Source organism: Anas platyrhynchos, chromosome Z, assembly GCF_047663525.1.
Source record: "Anas platyrhynchos isolate ZD024472 breed Pekin duck chromosome Z, IASCAAS_PekinDuck_T2T, whole genome shotgun sequence".
In the NCBI taxonomy this organism is placed as follows: domain Eukaryota; kingdom Metazoa; phylum Chordata; class Aves; order Anseriformes; family Anatidae; genus Anas; species Anas platyrhynchos.
The window spans coordinates 10483456-10503841 of record NC_092621.1 but is presented as its reverse complement, the minus strand read 5'-3'; the positions used below and the strand labels follow the sequence as shown (position 1 = coordinate 10503841).

The following is a 20386-nucleotide window of genomic DNA, read 5'->3' as shown; positions in this document are numbered from 1 at the left end:
CTCTGTTGGAGTATCAAATACAACCTCCCGAGGGCACAACAAAGTACGAAGGGACACACTGAGCCTAGAAAGAGGCACGGCATGAGCCCAGGGTCTCAACACCAAGGACAGAAAGAACTACACACACCTGGGCAAGCGGATGTGACCCACAGGTTTGTTCCTCAGCTTGACAGGAATTTTGACAACTATTTTTCCCAGCATTGTAGGGAAATGGCAGGCACTTTCCTCCCCTTGGTATTGAGGTGTGCTGTGTTTTCCTTTTATATGAAGTTTATTACTCACTCATCCAGGGTTAGTCCTGGAAGCATGTATGCCATCTGTTGCTAGCATATCTAAAATTTATCTCAGAAAAGCTCTTTAGAAAAAAGCCTATTAACCCCCTCCAAGAAAACCTAGCATGACAGCACCCAAGGAGGTTTATATTGCACAGTGCATGTTCATCCAGGAGTATATTTGCTGGTTCCATTGAAGAGCAAACAGCAACAATACTGGCAGCTATAATGGTGACATTAATACATACATTAATCTAGGACCTCTACTTCTAAACTGACTCATATCAGCATGTTTCCACTGATAAACCAGTTATTTATCATCATCACCATCAAGTGTGTAAGGGGGAAGCAATTCAATTCTACGCAGTTATTAGATTTCTGGCTACATCCAGACACAAAGTACAGCAACACTCTTTGGCACCAACTTCATGTTTTATTCTTTAATACAAGCCAATGAATAATCCTCTAAAAGAGCAGAGGTGGAAACGCCCTTCATGGAAGAGCTAGCCAAATCCTCCAGTCGGAGGCAAGAAGAGATGATTATCAGTGATCCTCATATGAAAAAATATTGCCTGTCTCCTGGCACCATGTAGCCATTGCTGGGTGTGGCTAACTCCACCTGTGATCTAAATACCATGACATCTTGTTAAATTTGGTTAATTTCAGAATTCCTCAGCACGGGATATGTACTGCATGCAGGCTCTATGGACACTGCTAAGACAGAAGCAGCAGAATAGCAGCATCCCCTGCAAACACAAAATTCAGAAAATTAAATGCCTCTGTTGACAAGTCTGTGCCCAACAGAGTCTGGCAGATTATATTTAACAAAATCTGGATCTAAAGATGTCCAATAACCCTACCAAAAAATAATAATAATAATAATCCCTGCCACTTAACTTAAAAAAAGAGAAGACAGTTGCTACAGGAAAAAGTACGGATAGGGAACTTGACCTTCATGCGTCACCAGATTTCAGAGGGTCATATACTTGGGAAAAACTCATCTGTAAACACAAAGTTTAAAGGACTTTGCCTGAAAAAATCACAGAGGTGGGTAGGAAAAGAATGGGAGTGGTTTATTTCAATTCCTGCCTTCTATTTCTGTCCATTAATTACGTCAAGAAAACCACCGAATGAACCAGAGACATTCAATTTGTTTCCTATTGCCATTAGGCATGTTAAAATCCCCAAACATAACAGCTTCCACATGCTTAACTACACAGATCTGAACATCCAGTGTTTTTTCCACATCAGTTGAAGATAGTGATAATGTTTCTGATGTGCAGTTTTGGGGACTTTGGGACACTGCAGACCTCAGGATGAGGACAGGTAATATCACAGCGGAGCTGCTCACTATTACAAAATCTATAAATAAAACCCAACACTAGAAGAATTCCCCATAATCATTATAAAGATTTCTAGTTCAACAACTAACTTGTTCATGGCCTTCAGGGGCTAAGGGGATTTAAGTATGAGATGGTAGAAACGAACTAGGAGAAGCATCAGCCTTTCCAGCTGAAGGCTCTGCATTCCCATCCAAGGATAGAGCTGAAGCCTTTGAAGTGACATTTAACTATGAAAACTGAAACCTTTGAAGCGACATTTAACTATGAAGAGGCCTTTCAGGAACTCCTCATTCCCCAGCAGAATCACAAAAATCAAACATCCAAGACCAGCAGCTTCATGGGCCCAGCACAAAGTCCCTCGTTCTGCCCTAGACTTCATGGTTTACCTTTGACAGCCATGGACCTGTGTCCCCAAGGACCAGCATGACCCTGGTTACCCAGCCCCAGGCTCTCAGGACGTGAAGCATGACATGAGAGCAGCACCGACCTGTGGGCGAGGGATTAATCTCATCTGCTCTTTTCAGGGGCTACGTTCGCACCTCCTGGAGGTGCGACTCCACCGCAACGCTGTCCCTAAGAATAGTGCTCATAGCACCACGGTTACACGAGTCCAGATCTGGCGGATGAGCTGTTACTTCGGGGGTGTTTTCAGATGCCTGCCTCTGACGTCAGGCTGCGGGCAAGCGCTTGGCAGATGGCTCCTACCTGTGTTCGCAGAGCAAACACAAAGTCGTCTCCTTGAAATAAGAGACACTGCAGATTTGTGGTTGTATTGCAGCGGCTAAAGGGGGATGCCCAGAAAAGGCAGGGTATGGCAGGGCATTATCCATCTGAGTTTGTCCCCCTAACTCAGTCCTATATGAGTTCCTAGCAGCTGGACAACATGGCCCAAAGCAAATCTTAGAGAAAACTTGGCTGTTCATCAGGAAGGTGTGCCACAACACCTGGTAATTCACTGGCACCCGTGTAGCACAGGGTATACAGACCGACGAAGCAGCTGAGAAACACAAACGGCCTTCCCAGGTGCTCAGATAAAGCCTTGCAAGGAGATGGCAGGAGGGCGATTCAGCGGCATGCTGTCCACCTGCAGTAGGGCAGTTTGGAAGCACACAGCTGCCATATGCAGAAACACGACATAGTACTGTGAATGTGCTCAAGGACTTGTTTAATAAACCCGTGGAACACGACACGTGGTGCTACTGAGGCTTTGTTTTCATAGGCAGTACTGGATAGCCATATGAGATCTGTTTTAAGCCTAGTAAGTTCATTTCCTCATTCCCCAAAGTGGGCAGCAGCCCCAGCTCAACATGATTGAGAAAGGCCCACTGGAAGGCAATGGGGTTACCTGGTGCCTGAAAAGATCTCATCCTGACTCTTGGAAGAAAAGGATTGGCCTAACACCAGAAATTGAAAGATTCATATCCAACCCACACCGCTTCTACTCTTTTTTTTTTTTTAATTATTCTTTTTTAACAGCTTTGGAAATTTCTTACATGTGCAAACCCTTGACCCGCCTTTGCCTCTTGCAACTAATAATAGAGTTCCAGTATCCAATCACACATTCAGTATTCCAGGAAGATCTCTAGGAAAATGCACTCACTGGGCTGAGTTTTCCTTCCTTCTGCCTGCAGCCACCCTGATACAGAGCTGTTAGTCAGTCGCACAGCGGTGAGTATGCATGGGGGCAGAAAGAGGTGGCGTGGCTTGCCAAACCTATTGAGCCCTGCCTCCCAGAGGAACCTTGGACTTATGGTGTGGTCTTGTTGTCAGCCCTGTCTCTGGATCGTCTCCCACTGCTCCTGACTGGGCTTCCTAAAATGGACCTAAAATGGATCATTACTTAACCTTGACTGGGACTGCAGTGTGACCCTGCAACCAGCCTGCCCCATCCCCTGACCAGGCACTGCAGGTCTGTGCCCCGGTCAGGGAGGACACTGAATGCACTGGGGTCACTCCAGCTCCCAGCTCATCCCTTCTCGTGGGGCTGCTCTGGGACAGTGATTCAGAGGTTGTTTGGATGGATCCAGCCAATGCTTTCCTAAATGCAGAAAGCACTGGTCACTGCTGCTCCTTTAGGAGCTGCTGTGACCCCTTTGCACATTATCAGAACACACTCCCTTCAACCTCAGGCATGACAAAGGTGGGAAACATTTGCAGGTTCAAGATGGGATCAGAGGCAGACGTTGCTGCCTTCCTGACCACATACCAGCAAGGTCTCTGCGGATAACCCTCTGGGCATCCTTCTCAGACTGAAGCATGCAAGCACAGAGGGTGGAGCAGTCTGAGCCCACTGCCCCAGCTCCTTCCTCTCCCATGAAATTTCAAAGAAATAACCCAGCTGCCCCTCCAGCCCAGGGTAATGTGTATTGGCCATAGGAAGTTATATACATCCCCCCTATTTCACTGGAGAATTCATTAGGTGACCAGGGGAAACAAAAAGAGTGCAAGCAGCCCCCTCGCTGCTGGCCCTGCAGAAAGGATGCTGGTTTGACCCTAGATCCTGAACCAAGATGAAACTTGTCATTGACTCATGGGCCCTGCATTTCCTCTCCTATTGTCTGCAAGCCAATTTCAAAGTTGTTTTCGCAGCCCTTCATGACGTCCCAGTGCAGCTGTGCTGAATTCCAATGTGAAAGCGAAGGAATAAAAGGGAGTTGGAATCAAAGCAAACATTAAAACCCTTCAGAAGAGATTTTGCTCTCCAGAATTTCCATGGACAGAGAGGTGCAGGGCTGGCCCACTGCGGTGGGTCTGTGCTGATGTGTTCCCCGCGGCGGTGGTGCTGGGGACAGTGCAGCCAGGCTGAATCATCTCAGACAGGAATCGTGATAAATCCATTTAAATCTCACTGGAACACACCTGGCACCCTGCTTTTCACTTCATTTTGGTCATTATGCAGGCAAATCTCCTACAGAAGCCCGGAAGGATCTGTCTGCCTGAGGTGTGAATAAATACAGGATTAAGACTTGACTTTTCAATTTTGCAGACCCATATTGAGTCCATTTCTGTGCCGCACTAAGTGCCTTTCCATGTCACTTGTTCACGCTTCGATTCTGACTCATTCCAAACTAATTTTGTGAACTGGTGGGCAGTTCGTACCTTCACACTCAGCCCTTCCAGTTAACTGCACAGCACTTTGTTCTAAAGTTTGGTTTATTTTTTTAAGCTACTGTGTTCTTGCCGTGCAGGATAAAGCCAAGAATGGGGCTGCATCAGTCTGAGAGCTCAAGTTTCAGCTTCAGTCTTCACACCAAGTGCAGATAAATCCTGACCTACCCAAGTGCTACCAGAGCCACTGCTAGAAGCTGCTGCCCTTAACCACAGCAAAACTCATCAGAAGGTGCACAAGGGGCATCACCAGGTTGTGTTGTTTTTCGATGAACTGAGGGAGCAAAGCTGCCCTCTGGATCCTCCTGCAGGTCCATGTGTGATCTGGACGTGCCCTTGCATGAATTGGCAAGTGCTGCTTTCCGCAGTGCATCGCATTCCTGCAGAGCTGGTTTGAGAGTATTCAGGAGTCTTGCTTCACATCAGGAGACCCAGCCTCCAGAGCTGATGTCACCCTCCATACACAGTAGATTTTTTTTTCCTAATTTTTTTTTTTCTCCCCATTTCTTCCGTCACAGATAACCTGTAGACTTTGCACCATGCAGGGAAGATAACCACAACTGACTCGGGGCCAGCACACCTCCTCCAGCTGCACATGCCCACTTCCCTGTTCTCACCGAGGAGACAAAGCAGCTCTGTACCTTTGATCCATGCCTACACAAAAGAAACTCTCTTTTTAGTGAAAGGCCCAAACCTGTGTGCCAGCTGTGACATACAGCCTGGCTGCAGCAGCACAGCAATACACTACACCTCTGTTTGCATTTCCCTTTCTTCTCTGCGCTGACCTTTCTCAGCAGCTGCCTCACCCTGAAGAAACATTTACTGCCTCACCTAGCTTTGTTACAAGAACCTGTTCTATAGGTTTTATGGCTTACATGGCCTTAAGTTACCAAGTAAAATAAACCCCATCCCTGTGGCTTTCACTGTATAAAACACTTTCTAAGGTTTGTTGTATTTCTGTTTCCTTCTAGTTTCTGCCCAATATCCCTTATATTCAAGTGCAATAACTCAGCACATCCTCCCTTCTGTCTTGAGAGAAGACAAGGTTCCTGGGCACAAGGACAAGGGCTAACTGTCCTCACCATGGGATTGACAGCTGGAGGACTGCTCTTCTCCTCCTGGCCCCTCTGATCATCCTGCCCACTTGTGCAGATTCTCCTGGCCCGAAAAGCTGAGCACCACCACGAAACAAGGAGAGCACTTCTGTGGTTTGTGTATACACGGGTCAGATTAAACATAAACAAGCGCGAACACATCTTGAGGAGGGAGGACCTCAGCTGCAGGAGACGGAAATTGCTCCATGCACGAAATGCCAGCATGCTGACAGCCAACTGAACCTAACATCTGCTGGACCTGAGCGCCCCAGGGCAGGGTCTGGAGTCCGGGTGGTCTTGGTCCTTCCTGCTGAACCAGAATCTAGTGCTCAGCAGTGTGACCCCACAGCAATCACAGAAATCTGAATCTGGAAGGGGCCCGGATTTGACTCTTCTGATGGACTACAGCACTGCTAGAGTACAATGCATATGCCAAAGCAATGGGAGCTTCTCTCTCTTTTGGGCATTTCCAGATGTAACCACAGGACCTAAATGAATTTATGAGCATGGTTAGTAACTGTCATGCACCATGGCAATGTGATTTTAGTACGTGGAACTTTTGTCAAGACTTATTGGAAATAAGCAGCCCAGGACATGATGTTCAGCCCTGTACAGTATTGGCAGTGCTTGCATCACCATAAAGCATTTTTGTACCTCATGACCCACTCACCTACCTACTCAGGATTTGGCTCTTTCTGGACAGTTTTCTAAAATTTTTAAGCCTCAGTCTATACCAGACTCAAGAAATCATGAGCTGACTAAAATGAGGGGTAGGATTACTGAAACTCGCAGCCAAGGTTTAACAGATTATATTGAGCTGGCTTTTTGGCTGCCTCTGCTTTCACACCTAATTAATAGACTCTTATGGAAACTCTCCAGAGCTCTCACAGTCCTCACCTTGATTTTGGTTATTTGCAAACCCTTGGGCATGTAAGCAATCAGCTGGGAAGCAGTGGCATGCAGTTAGCTTTATGAATGGCTTTTCACAAAAATTGACTCAGCACCAGAAGAGTTGCTTGCTCTCTCTGCCCTGACCTCATTGTATGTCTCCCTCTTGCTTCCCTGCCCCACTGCTTCCCATAGTCCACATTCCAATCATCCCATGAAAGATCCAAAATCCACACATAGAGGCAATGCCCACCCCAGTACTGATACAGCAGGTTCTATGCAAATCAAATGCACTTTCCCAGTCCCAAATCACCAGGCTTGATAAAGCATTTGTGCTGCATAGTCCTTTACATATACTAAGCACAACACATTGCATATTTGGGATACATGCAGCAGCTCTGTGCCTAGGAACTCTCTAACCTGTGTAGTTCATGGATGAGAGGTGATTATTGAAGAGCATCCAGTTCATGTTGCAACAAATCAGCTACATTAGAGATTTTAAGTTAAACCTGTGGCAAGCCAAAATTTCTATCTCACAAAAAATCACACTATTCTGAAATGTCAAGTGTTTCCAGTTACGAAATTACCAAGCAAACATCCATAATGTTCCTAAACAAAACACAGTTCAAAGGAGCTCCTGAGTAAAGCTGAAGGATGAATTTCACCTCTGGAATTCAGATATGCAGAGGACAAAAATTCACAAAATTCATTTCAGTATCAGTTGGCAGCTGCAAATGTGTTGATTGCCCAACCAAGGAGGTGACCCTGCAGCCAGGCAGTACAGGTCTACCGGCTGGGCCAGCCCTCCTCTGCACAAAGGGACAGCAAATGGCCCCTTCTGGAAATCAAGCTGAGTAAACCAGAGCCTGGCAGACCTGGGTGACAGCCAGTCCATGCCATGGTGCTTCTTGGAGGCACAGATTTCGTGGCACAACAGTAACCCAATAAGGCTGCTAAGGAGCTGGAAATAAAAGCTGGCAGGAAGCCACGAAGGCCAGACTCAAAACCTTCCTGACAGAGAGGATTTCGCTGTGAGAGCCGAGGAACTGACACATTTCCTTTCATGTTTTACTTTAAATGAAGCCACATTTCCAACAGAAATCTCCCCCCAGGTTCCGTTATTGAAAGACCTTGGAGCCTGATCCTGCAAACACTTGGCTCACAAACGATTTTCTGGAAGTGTAGAAAGCCACTGCATTGTGCTCCTCCAGCATTAGGCCTCCTTTGACTGCCCATTCTCAGGGCTGACTCCAAAGACAGAGCTGCCTGTGGGTGACTCAGCAATGAACCATCTTTCTGACGTGCTCCCTGGCACATCTACCCCCCCATCTCACCACAGGGCACAGCAAAAATCTTTGCCCAAGTCTTTCTGGTAAGCCCAGGGAATTAATCCTCTTCCCTAAATGTAGGCTTAAACCCATTGCTTGTGGAGTCACAGCCAGAATTCACTCATGTCGTGTCCTTGAAGCATCGAAATGAACATGAAGGGAGAGCGCCTTGTAGTGAGAAGACACGAAACAGATGCAGCAGCATCTGTCACTGCATCTGCACAGAGCAACATATGCTGGTTACTTACAGCATATTCAAACTGCAGGTTAAAATCCCGTTTGTTTGCTTGAAGGTGTCTCTCTTCCTCTGCAAAGAAGAAGAAACAAATCAGATGTCTTTGAAGGTAGGCAGAATCGATACAGGCACAAATCAGAAAAATCAAGCAGAGCTGCTGAAAGGTAATGTCAATGGGAATCTGTACTCTGTGCTGAATGTCCCATGTCAGGGAATTGAAGATGCTGGTGGCACTGATAAAGCAGTGGTTTAACAAGTTGTTCACCTTCTCTTGGGCAGGAATCACCATTCAACTAGTGCTGATCAATATGAATGAGATGAGATGAAGCCCTGCTTCATCTCCTCCCCTTGAAGCCTCTGGAGCTGTTGCCATGAGCCTACTGTTGGCGCCCTTCCCCCAGTACAAATGCACATCCTTGCATCATCCCACCACAGCTATCCTGAAATAAAAAAATACTGGAAGGGGTTTCAAGGGGTCACCAAATCTACCCTCTACCTCAAGGGATGGTCGTGGCTGTCACTCTCAGTAAATGCCCTAAAACACTGCAGTGATGGCTATTGTTTTGACTGCCTCTTCCAGGACTGCAGTGTCCTTCCCAGGGGGAAAGTTTTTTTCCCACTAACGTAAAACTCATTATTTCAATTTAAACAAATTGTATCTTGTCCTGTGATGATCAAAGGTGCTCTTTCTGCTTCCCGTCATTTCCTTGTACTACTTGCCAAGGACACAGAGCCCAGATGACTTCGTTATGTAGGGAAGGCTGCTAAGCCTTGCTGTAGTTTACTCTTTGGAAGAAAAGGCAATTCATTTCTTTAGTCACTTCTTAACATGTTGATCTCTCAGAAGTGGCATCATTCTTGATGCTCCCCAGTTGGCTTCCCAGCTTGTTCACCTCATTCTGGAAGCTCAGCACCCAAAAAGAGCCTTAGTTTGCAGCTGGGGCTTACCAAAGCTGACAGGAGTACAAGGAACACTCCAACTATCTTAGTGACAACAAATATTTAAATGGAAAATCTCCTAGAAGTAATTTAAAATAATATCCTTTTGCACCACCAGCACTTGGATGACAGTGTGCCAGGATAAAATCCATTTTGGCAGATCCTTTCTGGCAGAGCTGATGCCTCATCAGGCAATACAAAACTTTCATTTGTCCTTATTGAACTGCATCCAATTTTTTTCAGACTATGTCTTCAGTTAGTCAATTCTAATCCTATCTTTCGGTGTGCTTGTAGTTCCTGCCAGGGTGGTACCATATGCAGATTTACTAAGTGTGTGCTTTATTCTGCCAGACAAGACGGAAAATATAATACTGAATACCAGATCCGGGATACATCTATGATGACACTCTTGAGTTTGATTACCAGTCATTGATAACTACTCTCAGTGTCTGAAAATAATAATAATAATAATAACAATAAGGTTTGGCACTCACTCTACAGTGATTTTATCTTGGGCATCTCTCTCCAGTTTACTTGTAAAAGCGCTAAAGTGACAGCCAGGACACATAACAGCTATCTAAGGCTTTTTCACTAGCCCTCGGGCTACCACTAACACAGAATTAATTTGGGTTTGATGTAGTTTTTCTGGACTGCTGGCTGTTAATTATCTCTTCCCCCACACACTTCTAGTTGCTTTGAAGTGGTTTGTTTGACTCTTTCAACCTTTACCCAAGAAGTGAAGCCTATATATCTGTAATCACTCAGCTTTTCTTCTTCCTTTGTTTCCAGGTAGGTGCTATGCTTGCTCTTTTCCCAGTCTTATGAACCTTGCCTGTCTGTGCTCCACAAACTCCCTAAGGCAGCAGTGCTCCAGGCCAGTTTCTACCTTACTCAGCCGACCCATTCTTTCTCTGTTCCAGCCCCAAAGCTCTCCCTTTCTCCTCTGTTGATGGCAACTAATGTGTGAGATGCCTGATAAAAGAAAAAATATATGTATCAGATTTCTTAGCGTGATTTTCTGATTTTTTTTTTCACTGTATAGCAGACATAAATCTTCTTTGATCTTCCACCTACTAGAAGGGTTACTGAAACCCAGAGAAACCAATCTTTGCAGAACAAATTGTATTGTCCTTTACATCCTCGCTAACTCTTTCTCACTTTGTGCCTTTGCCACAAGAGTTTGTGCTGGATAAAACAACCTGCTGTGCTCCTTCTAGAGGCATCCTGCTTCTGTCTGAGGTGACTGAACAGCTTGTGATTCCACCACTTCATTCACCCTCCTGAGCCTCTCTGAAACATGACAGCTTACACTTCTGACCTTAATACCAAATATCCAAGGAAATGACTTTAATTCTCCCCCATCCCAGATTTCCTTCGCATGAGATATGAGTGACTAGTTCTTCATATTTACCAATAACTCCATTCCTGAAGACTGCTTTGCTCTTGTCACTTTTGCCCAAGCATCATGCTATCATTTTAGCATCATTCCCATTCACACCGCCTTCTGCTCTCACATGACCAGTCAGCTCCTCCCTGTTGAAGGGAATCAGTTCTGGAACAACCTTCTCCCTACCTCCAAAAAATTTTCCACCTTTGCACCAAAAGTTCGGGCCAGTTCACCCCCCAAGCAAGCCAAACATGTTGTGTTCCCCTCTGCTCCTTCCCAGCTCTGAGTCTGCATAATTGTAATTCCTTGTTTACCACCATGCCCTATCTTTCAGAAAATTAGCCTAACTTCTCACAAGGACTGCCCTTCTTGGTGTGCTATGCCTGTGTTCCTTACCCGTGCATTCCATTACTCAGAGATCTGTGATTTGCTCATCTCTTTCTCCACACTGGATCTCAGAGCACATGAACATAGATGGAAAACATCTCTTCCCCTGCCACCTCTGTTACCCTTCCAGAATAAGCTTTATTCTTTTCTATTAATATTCCAGCCTCATGAGTTCCAGCACGTGTCTATTATACCTATTAAATGATGTATTAAGACATCTAGTTCTTCCTGTTTATTCAGTCCTGCATTAGCAAGTGCCTAAGCTATTCAGGGCATTGAACTGCTGCTATCCTTCCTCCTTTCCCTCCAGTAACCCTATAAATAACACCATTTCCCTAATTTTTAAGCCCTTTTACGGATCACCAGCGTTTGTCTCTGCCTATGGGCTGTTTTCATCAAGCCCTCTAATTACTAATTTAAGGCCTCTTTACTAGGTTAGCAGGTAAATGTGCTTTTCCTTTTCTTCAGGAGCATCTAGCTGTGTCAAACATTTTTGAAACATCTCCCATATGTCCCGACTGGGTGATTCAGATCAACACAGAGGCTTCATTTGAGATCCTGAAGATGCTTAATCTTGAACTGCTTTCCTCGGACACATTTCTCTGCTTCTACAACAGGAAAAACAAGATGCAGGGAGATCAGAGTAACCTGTCCAGAGTTCCAGAGGAAAGCAAAACTCCAGTGGTCCATGCTGGCATGGCTTTGCTTATTATATTATGCCCCCTTTCAGGAATTTACTTGAGAGTAACTGCTGTTATCAACGCAGATGACAGATAAAGGTACTTATTAAAACCAGGTCTGCCCAGGTGTTGCCCCAGACAGATCTACAGAAACCCATGATGGACAGAGGCACAAAGACATCCAGAACTGCTCCTCTATGCTGGAGCCCTGTGGGTATTTACTCCCATCCCAGGACACAAGCAATGGCACGTGGCAGAGCCTTGGGGTCCCCCAGAAACTTCTGAGAGGCTCTTCTGTTCCCGATGACCACCTCTTCTTTGTAGGCAGGGCAGTCCCCTCCGTACAGCCAGGGGAGAGACTGGGAAGATGGATTTTGGGTGCTCCCAGAAAGTAGCCTGGCTTCTCACTGAAGTGATTGATACCCTCCCCAAGAGGAATGGATTCTATGCAGACAGACAGCTGCCAGCAGCTTAGGGATGGCACAGAAATACCAAGCAGTGGGACTGGGAAACACAACAGCACATGAAACTTGCTCAGGGCACTGCTCTCCTGGTAGGACAGTGCCTCAGGGCAGGTTTTCAGGGACTAACCCACTTCTGAAGGTATTGGATAGCCATAAGCCTACTTCAAATGACTAGAAATCCTCTGGCTGGTGATAGCACATCCACCTTGAGTACCAGGACCCCTGACTTTCTGGAGACCATAGCTCTGAGAGGCAGTGTCCCTAAAGGCTAAGATAGAAGGCCAGCTGCTATCAGCAAGATTTTTATCTTCCTTTCCTGGATAACAGCCAACACCTTTGCTAAAGCAAGAACAAATTGCAAAGGGTGCCTTGTCTGACAACACCAGCGAGCAGAAATTACTCCCCTGTATCTGCCCTGAAGGAGAACCACCACTGACCACAGGACAACACTGCCTCAGTGGTTTTATTTTGTGCCAACAGAGAGGCCCTGCTGCTATCTCCTAAACCACCAGTTTCTCTTATTCTTCTGAAACTGTCCAGGCAGAAATGAAGTCTCTTGCATGATCATTGGAAATAAAAAGGTAGAGAAACTCTATAATTGCCCCAGCTATTCCTGGAAACTGCAGCTCAGGGTATTTTGGCTGTAGGTGCAAGCACGCATGTCTTATCATGTGCTGTTAATTCTAGAAGCATTGAGGAAAAAGGGAGGGGAAAACGGAAAAGCTATCAGAAGAGAAGTTTTTCATTTCTTGAAACTTTTTTTTTTTTTTTAAATCTTATCTCTGAGCAACTTGTATTAAACTTTCTGCTTCTGCAAAATGCAGTCACAAATCACTGGAAAGAAGGAATGGGATTTGTGCTCCAAGTTATCATTTCACTGCCACCGAAAACTATTTTAAATTATTCATCAGTGGAAACTCAGTATACATAAGTATGGCTTCGTGCCCAGTTCTTGGTCTAACCACTGAGACCAAGTCACTGGGAAAGTGGCTGTTTTCTCAGGCAGACAGATTTAGGATCTAAACCACAGAATAACATCTGGATTTAATAACATTAAACCCATGCCAAAAATCATCTATAAATGTAACTGGCCAGCCCACCAGCCTCCTCCGTTTCAGCCTGTTGCACGGAAAAGTCCTGCAAAAGGTTAGATTCAAGATCTGGTCAGAGAGTCTGGAAATTTTCTGCTGGTTTATGTTAAGGAGCATGTGCCAAGAGCAATGCTTTAAACAGGCCATTGGAAAGGGTTTGTAGAGATCAGGTCTTGTGGCTCCGAGGAGCAGGAGGTTAAGATCTGCCTGGTTTTGCCAAGTCATATACAAACTGGGGCCTGATATCTTATGCATGAAACAAACAGAGCCCAGCTAGGGGAGTGCCGGGGTAACCGAGCCTGACAACAGAGCTGAAACAACATAAACTCTGTAAAAAAATAAATAAATAAAAAATCTCTGCTCCACCCTTTAAACAAGTGGCTTCAAAAGCAAGAACACTGTGCTGGATCAGCTGCACAGACTGGCATCCTGGAGCTGGGCTCTTGCCCTCGGCTTGCCTTGCAGAGGGGCTTTTAGCAAAGCTGTTAACCTTACCAGTGCCAAGCTGCAGAAGCAGCAGTACTGTTAAGCTGTTATGCTTCCACCGTATCTCCCCTCCCCTATACTGTTGTGGGCTCTGCTGTGGGGCACCTCATTTTTCCCTGTGTGATCCAGCTTTCAGTGTCACCTCTCAGCGATGGCACAAGTGCCACCTGGCATGCAGCACCCAGGAGATGACCTGTCTCTTACAGGCAGAGCATCCCTAGCCCTTATTTCTGGTCTTTGCTGGACTGTTACTCCTCATGCACAATTAACTAAAACCTGACATGGTTCCTTGACACCTCTGTCCTCCCCCTCAAAAAAAAAAAAAAAAAAAAGAAAAGAACGGTGGCCATTAAAAAACAACTCCACGGGAGAGGGCAAATCATTACATTACTACTAGGTAAATAAAATTGCTGCTCCTGGAGAGGTTACTAGGCAAGCTATTAGCCAAATTCTCCTTTCACCTTGAAGCAATAATTGCTCCTTTTTGAGAAAGGACGCACGCAGCAAAGTTCCAAATTTGCAGGCGCTGTACCAGGGCAGAGTCCCCACAGCTAGGTTAAAGACAGCAGGCTTATTTTGTACAGTATATATAATACAATCTCAAATTCACAACACAGCCGTGCCTCGCTGGGATCAGAGCCGCACTGAGTGAGCTCTACACAAAAACAAAGCCAGCAATCTTTACTCATCCAGCCCAGTGTTTTAATAGTGATCAGGGAGGACGTGGGTGAAGGGAAGAGTGAGGTGAGGGGTCTGAGCCCCACAGCCTGCAATATCTAACTCGTTCAGCTGGCCTGGGACACAGGGAAAAACTGAACCCTCATCACCTGAAAGTCAACCCGATGCTCTGAGCTACCTGGTGGCACAAAACCAAAGCCCATCCCTGGCTGGAAATGCAGCCAGAGTCAGCCACAGTGCAGCCAGTGTGCGTGTGGCTGGAGGAGAGGTGAGACCAGGTGGGACGGAAATGGGAAAAGTGAGGATTACAGCCCAGCCCTGCCCAGAGCGGGCACAAACCCAGCTGCACGGCAAACAAAGGTATCTTTTATTATTGACTCAAAGGAGGGGTTCTCTGGGACTCGGTGTTGTAAAAACGCGTGTTTTTGAAGTGCAGATGTCCCTTCCTCTGCAGAGCCCCTCTGGCTGGAGATGATGTATGCTGGCAATCCCATGCATTTTCATCTCTGAAATGGACTAGCTTGTACTGAGTGTGAGGGATTTAATTTAAAAATCCTGAGGCAAGACCATTCAGATACACCACCATAAACAGATTTAGCCTATTCCCTCCTGCCTTCTCCTCCATTATTAAATGAAGATCTTCTTTATCATATCTTTTTGCCTCAGAAGAACTAGAATCCTCCTTCCTCCCGGGGAAATTAAATGCAAGAAACATGCTTTTGTGTTCATGGACTGTGTTTCTGTGCCTGGTACAGCCTGCTGCTAGCACCAAGGGAACGCCATACAGTTTTGCCAGTACAGGTAAAATATTTCATATGATCCTGGACCAGGTATTAATGCAAGATGAATTTTTTACTGGCATTGCTAACATAGGGCTCTCTTAAGAGATGTGCTGAGATGTCTCTATTTTCATATGGCAGATGCAAGGTCTGAAAGTAAAAATTTTTGCGGGTGAACAGGAATTATTTCTGCTTCAAGTCCAGTAAATGTTTAATGTGATGCTAAAGTTCAAGATTAGATCCTGGCCTTTGTAGAAACAGTATTTGATATTATCACCATAAGGAGAGAGAAAACAAGAAGAAAAGGCTCCAAAAAGATGCTTTGGTTTGCCCAGGATGTACCACACTTGTGGCCAAACAGGACTTCTGGGACACAGGCCTGGAAGAGGTGCTGGATAACCTTACACCATAAAGTTCTCCTTTTTTTTTTTTTTTTTCCTGGGATGGGACAGAGGCTGCCTTGCCTCTCCCTTCCTCCTTCTCCTGTGATAATACCAGCTCTGGTTCGTCCCTCCCTGCAATGTCTCACCCACCTGCCTTGGCTCTGGGCAAGGGCTGGGGCTCACCAGCTCTCAGGAATGCCTTGCAACAGATTATTTCTCAAGAAGCATCTGCATCATTTCACACTTGTTTTCAGCCTACTTCAGAAGGATAAATAACCACTTTAAAATATTTCTGCAGTGGGAATTCTGTCTTCTTCATTTTGAAAAGCTTTAATTTTGGATATATATAATCTTAATTTGATTTATTTTTTTTTTTGTAATACTAGTTCAAAATAATTTGACCAATATCAGCATGCCAAATAAAGCAGATGAATTAGTCATTTGTTTTTATTTTGAAAAAGTAGTCTACCAGTGACTGGCTGGCACATATTATATCCTTTACTAGAAAATAGTATCTCCTAGACATGCTGGTAACACCACAGCTTGACACAATTGCACATGCTGTTAATAACAGCGACGCACAGTTGATAGGAAGTGATGTAAATTCATAAAAATAAATACAGCTCTGAAACGAACTTTGGGAAGTTTTACAATTCACAGTTATTTTCCTAATGGGAAATTAAGTCAAAATAAATATATTTTTCATACTCAGCGCCTGCTGTGGGGAGGTATTTCCTACTGAAGCTGAATGGGAATCCCAAAGGCCAGCCAAGCTTCAGGTCCATGGAGCCAGTCTTGGGCTGCCTTCTCCATAGGGAGCTGCTCGCCCCTGCTGAGCTCTGCCCAGAGCCTGGTGCACAAAACCTGGTGAACCTGTGCTGAAGAACAGGCTGTCCCCAGCAGCAAGAGGGAAAGCCCAGTGCAGCTTTACAAAACCCCTGTCTCGATTTATGCCCTTCCTCTCCCCCTCGCTGTGCCCCTAGGCTGGGCTTACGGAGGCAAAGCTGCAGAAACGACTGCTCTTGCCTTCAAATTGAGAAGCACTGCTTGGTGTGCACCAGGAAAGGAATTTACACCATGTAACTTGCCTAGTTAAACTGGACTTCTCCTGAAAACGCTCTCCTAATTTTGTTTGTACATGGAAACAGCCACGTCTCGCCGAGGAGAAGCAGCAGAGTATCAGTGCTCCTCATGGGAGGAACCCTGAATTTCAGCTGGTGACGCCTGAGGTAATCCATTCCGTCCTGTGAAAGTCACTGGAGACCTGTGCTAGGGGTATGAGGTTGGTTGACACCTGGCTTTCATTTGGGAATGGAAAATAGGCCTTTCCTTGGGCAGTTCTGTCCTGAGACTCCTCCAGAGGAGGACTAAGAACTCCTCCAAAGACAAAGTTTCCCTATACTAAATGGTTGCATTAAAATATCACTTCAACCATGGCATTAACTACAATGAAACGTTCTCAAAAAGCAATCATAACCCCTTGATTTTTTGAGGCTGCAAGGCAAAAGGATTAAAAATTAAAAGGGAGGAAAGAACTCTATCAGTTCCCTGTTATGGAAGCTCCTCATTCCCTGATCACCCCAGTCTCCCTCATCCTCCTCTGAACATCTTCCAGTCTGAATTCATTGGTTTTGAACTGGTGATCTAAAGCAGGTAAAATGTGAATATAAATGATCTTTCTCTATAAAACATGTTCTTTTATATCTAGGAAGAAATAAGTTGCTTAGACACTTGGTTGAAGATGGGCTGAACGCTGCTGTGCTAAAACCCAAACACAAGGCCAAGAAAATCATAGATTTTTCCTGATATAGCAACATAATCTTTTTGATAATCACAGACAAGCCTGTGTTGCCTCACCTCCAAAGCCAAGAAGGAGAAAGACCTCACATCTGGCAGAGATCCCTCCCTGGGGGCAGTCACCACCTCCTCTTATAGGACCATCAGAGCAGCAAATGGTTGGCCCCATCCTAACCCCAGGGCTCACAGACTGCCCTGTGCCAGGGAAGGGGAACAGCAGCACTGCTGCAAAAATAAACCCTTGGGAAAATGTTATTGAGTCTTCTGAGCTCAGAGAGTCTGGGAAAAAAAAATCTTTTTCATGTCAAAATATGAGTATGGCACTAATCTCTGCTTGGCCCTCTGCAAGGACACATGCGTAGCCCTCCTCCTGGGCTTCTTCCTAGCACACATCTCTAGACAGTTTTTTGCTGGAAACCTTGGTGAGGACTGTGCTGTGCAAGGCAGCTGCTCCCAGGCTCCACACCTTTGGTTCAGGGTCTGTTTTGGGATGCCAAGTGGAGCTCGCAGGGAGGGAGTTGCACGGGCTCTGGTTTCTGTCCCAGGGTTGGTGTTCCCCCCGTGGTCCTGGGCTGCTCTCAGCCTGCACCTCTGTGCTTTGCTCTTCTTCCTACCCCTCATTAAAAGGAATACCTGGGCCATTGCAGTTAACACATTTCATCACCAAAAGACTGCATCAGACCACCGCATAACTTTATTCTAGCTTATTTTATAAACTGCTTGGGAGAGCATTATGCATCGCTCCTCCACACCCCCTGCAGGAGATCCACCTAGAAAGGACACCAAAAGCCAGACCATCAGAGCATACAAACTTTGCAGCTTGTTCTGTTTCAGCTGTCCTCCTGTTCACTGGCACAAGGTCTGCAGCACTTCCCCAAGGCAGTATGAAATGCAGGAAAAGCAAACGAAGTGTGCCTTCCTCCGCCTGCTCCGTAGGTGTAGGGCATGCTCCCAAACATGCTCACAAGAGCTTGCACTTGTTTTGAATTTACATTTCTTATGTTTCCACCAGTGGCAATGGTGTTACCAGACTTCACTCACCTTTCAATTTCTTCTTTCCAAATTTTAATCCAAATAGAGACATCCCCAAGCTTTATTTTAGTCCAACTCCATGGAATTTCTGCAAGACAAAAGAGAAGGCAGTTCAGTGTGGGTTTCCATCTCCGCAGCACAACACGATGCCACGCATACACATAATTATGGTGTGTTTTAAATGATAAACCATCTCAGGTCTGCAGGTTGCACTGCATCAATGTGCTACCTTACCTTGGGCATTTTGATCTGTTCATCTCCTGACATGGCACAAAGAAAGGGCCAGGGATGGAGAGTCTAAAAGGAACATTCCTGCTCCTTTGGCCCTATATGAAAAGGAGAAATACCCCCACTGGGCTTGCACCTTCGGTGCAGAGGAACTGGGTGGCTACCCAGCAAGACCAGCCTCCCTGAGGAGGAGGAAGCAGTGGGAAGCACTGGTTTCCTGTACATCTGCTGGTGCTCACGCTGCTGTCTGTGGCTGGTCACTCTCATTCATGTTTGGGGTGGACTGGGCTGTATGGCTCTGAACAAAACTTCTCCCCTGCTCACTGCAAGCCTCCTGGCCCCCCAAACAGGCACCAGGAATGCTTTAAGGCACAGGCAGAGGAATTGTGCCTTCAAAAAGTTACATCAAAGTCTGTTGGTAGTGAAACTGTTGGTGTTCCAAGTATCGGACTGTTTGGAGGAGTTTAGTGGTTATGTTGGTGATAACAACATGAAAGACCCCTGAGCATGGGAAAAAACAGCACTGCTTAGCATGCCTGAATCAGCATGAATGCTGTATCATTGCTTAACAGGACAGTGGAGCCATGGTGAGATACTTGAGGGAATTGTGATTTATAAGGAGCAAGTTTTCTAGGTGATACAATGAAGAAAAATTTTGATACTGCTCATGTTTCATGGAAAAAAAAAAAAAGTTCTGGATAAAGAACACTGAAAAGAGAGTTCCCAATGATTTGCAGATACGTCACACCATCAGAGACAAAACACACCACCTAATTCTGTCTAATTTCAAAGCAACACTTATTTAAAATACTATCCTATCTGTGCTGGAGCAAGGCTGTCTAAGGAGAAAAATATAGCAGATAACATATTTTGGAAACACAGTTGTGAACGCAGCCCATGCCACTGCCTAAATGCACTCCTGATATATCACTGTTCTGCAACTGAAAGGATGTTAAGGAAAACCCTGCAGCCATTGCAGCTGGTGCTCTGAGCAGATATTCCAGCCTGTGATTTCTGTGCAGATGAGACCAGTCTGTGATTCTATGGAGGGGGCTTTGGGCAACCTGATCTAGTGGGAGGTGTCCCTGCCCTGGTCAGGGAGGGGTGCAACTGGGTGATCTTGAAGGTCCCTTCCTACCCCACAAACTGGGGCTTCCTAGAGCACCGTGAGCTGCAGAGCTGATGGTCAATGGCCCTCCCAGGAGGCTGCAAAAGGTTGTCTGGCTGTGAGTATTTGATACAGGTACACTGCTGAACTCTGACTTTGCTGTATTTGCCAAGCATTACAGAAAGACTATCCACAAGTACCAACCACCCCCCCACCTGCGTGCTCAATTGACAAGGGATATAATTTCAGCAGAGGAAAAAAAAAAAAGATGTTTATATACTTGGGGGAGCAGAGAAGAGAAAGAGGCTATAAGACTTCTTGCAGCAGAAATAGCATGAAACAGCCGATGGAGTTCAGATCAGGTCTGCACCTCATAAACCAACACCTGAAGCTTCCTTCAGCTCTGACACATGGGTTTTGTTAATTACTGTGATTTTTAAGTCACCAGTTTCAGGCATGACCTCAGTGTGACAACAAGACTGCAACAATACACTAATTTGTCACAAAGGGCATCTTTAATTCCTTCAGTTTCTCGTTGCATTTTGGTAGGATTGCATTCATTGAACATCTTTGCTCAGCAGGAAATTTAAGTTACCATCGTGGACAGATTGATACAGCACAAATATCCCTACAGGCTCACCATCCCCATGAAACTTTGTCTTTTAGGGCCAACACAGTG

At 45.6% G+C, this 20386-nt stretch overlaps 1 protein-coding gene across 3 annotated transcripts in view; it reads right to left on the bottom strand.

Annotated features, from left to right (window-relative positions):
• The window catches only part of LOC101800696 (phospholipid-transporting ATPase ID), a 78152-nt gene that overhangs the window by 42521 nt on the left and 15245 nt on the right, over nt 1–20386 (bottom strand). For all 3 annotated transcript variants that reach the window (XM_005019425.6, XM_005019424.6, XM_005019423.4), the window contains exons 2-3: nt 18381–18459; nt 8282–8340 (exon numbers count right to left, since the gene is read on the bottom strand). In XM_005019425.6, coding sequence (XP_005019482.2) covers nt 8282–8340; nt 18381–18423 — 102 coding nt within the window. In that variant the 5' untranslated portion in view covers nt 18424–18459. The remainder of the gene's footprint in view (nt 1–8281; nt 8341–18380; nt 18460–20386) is intronic.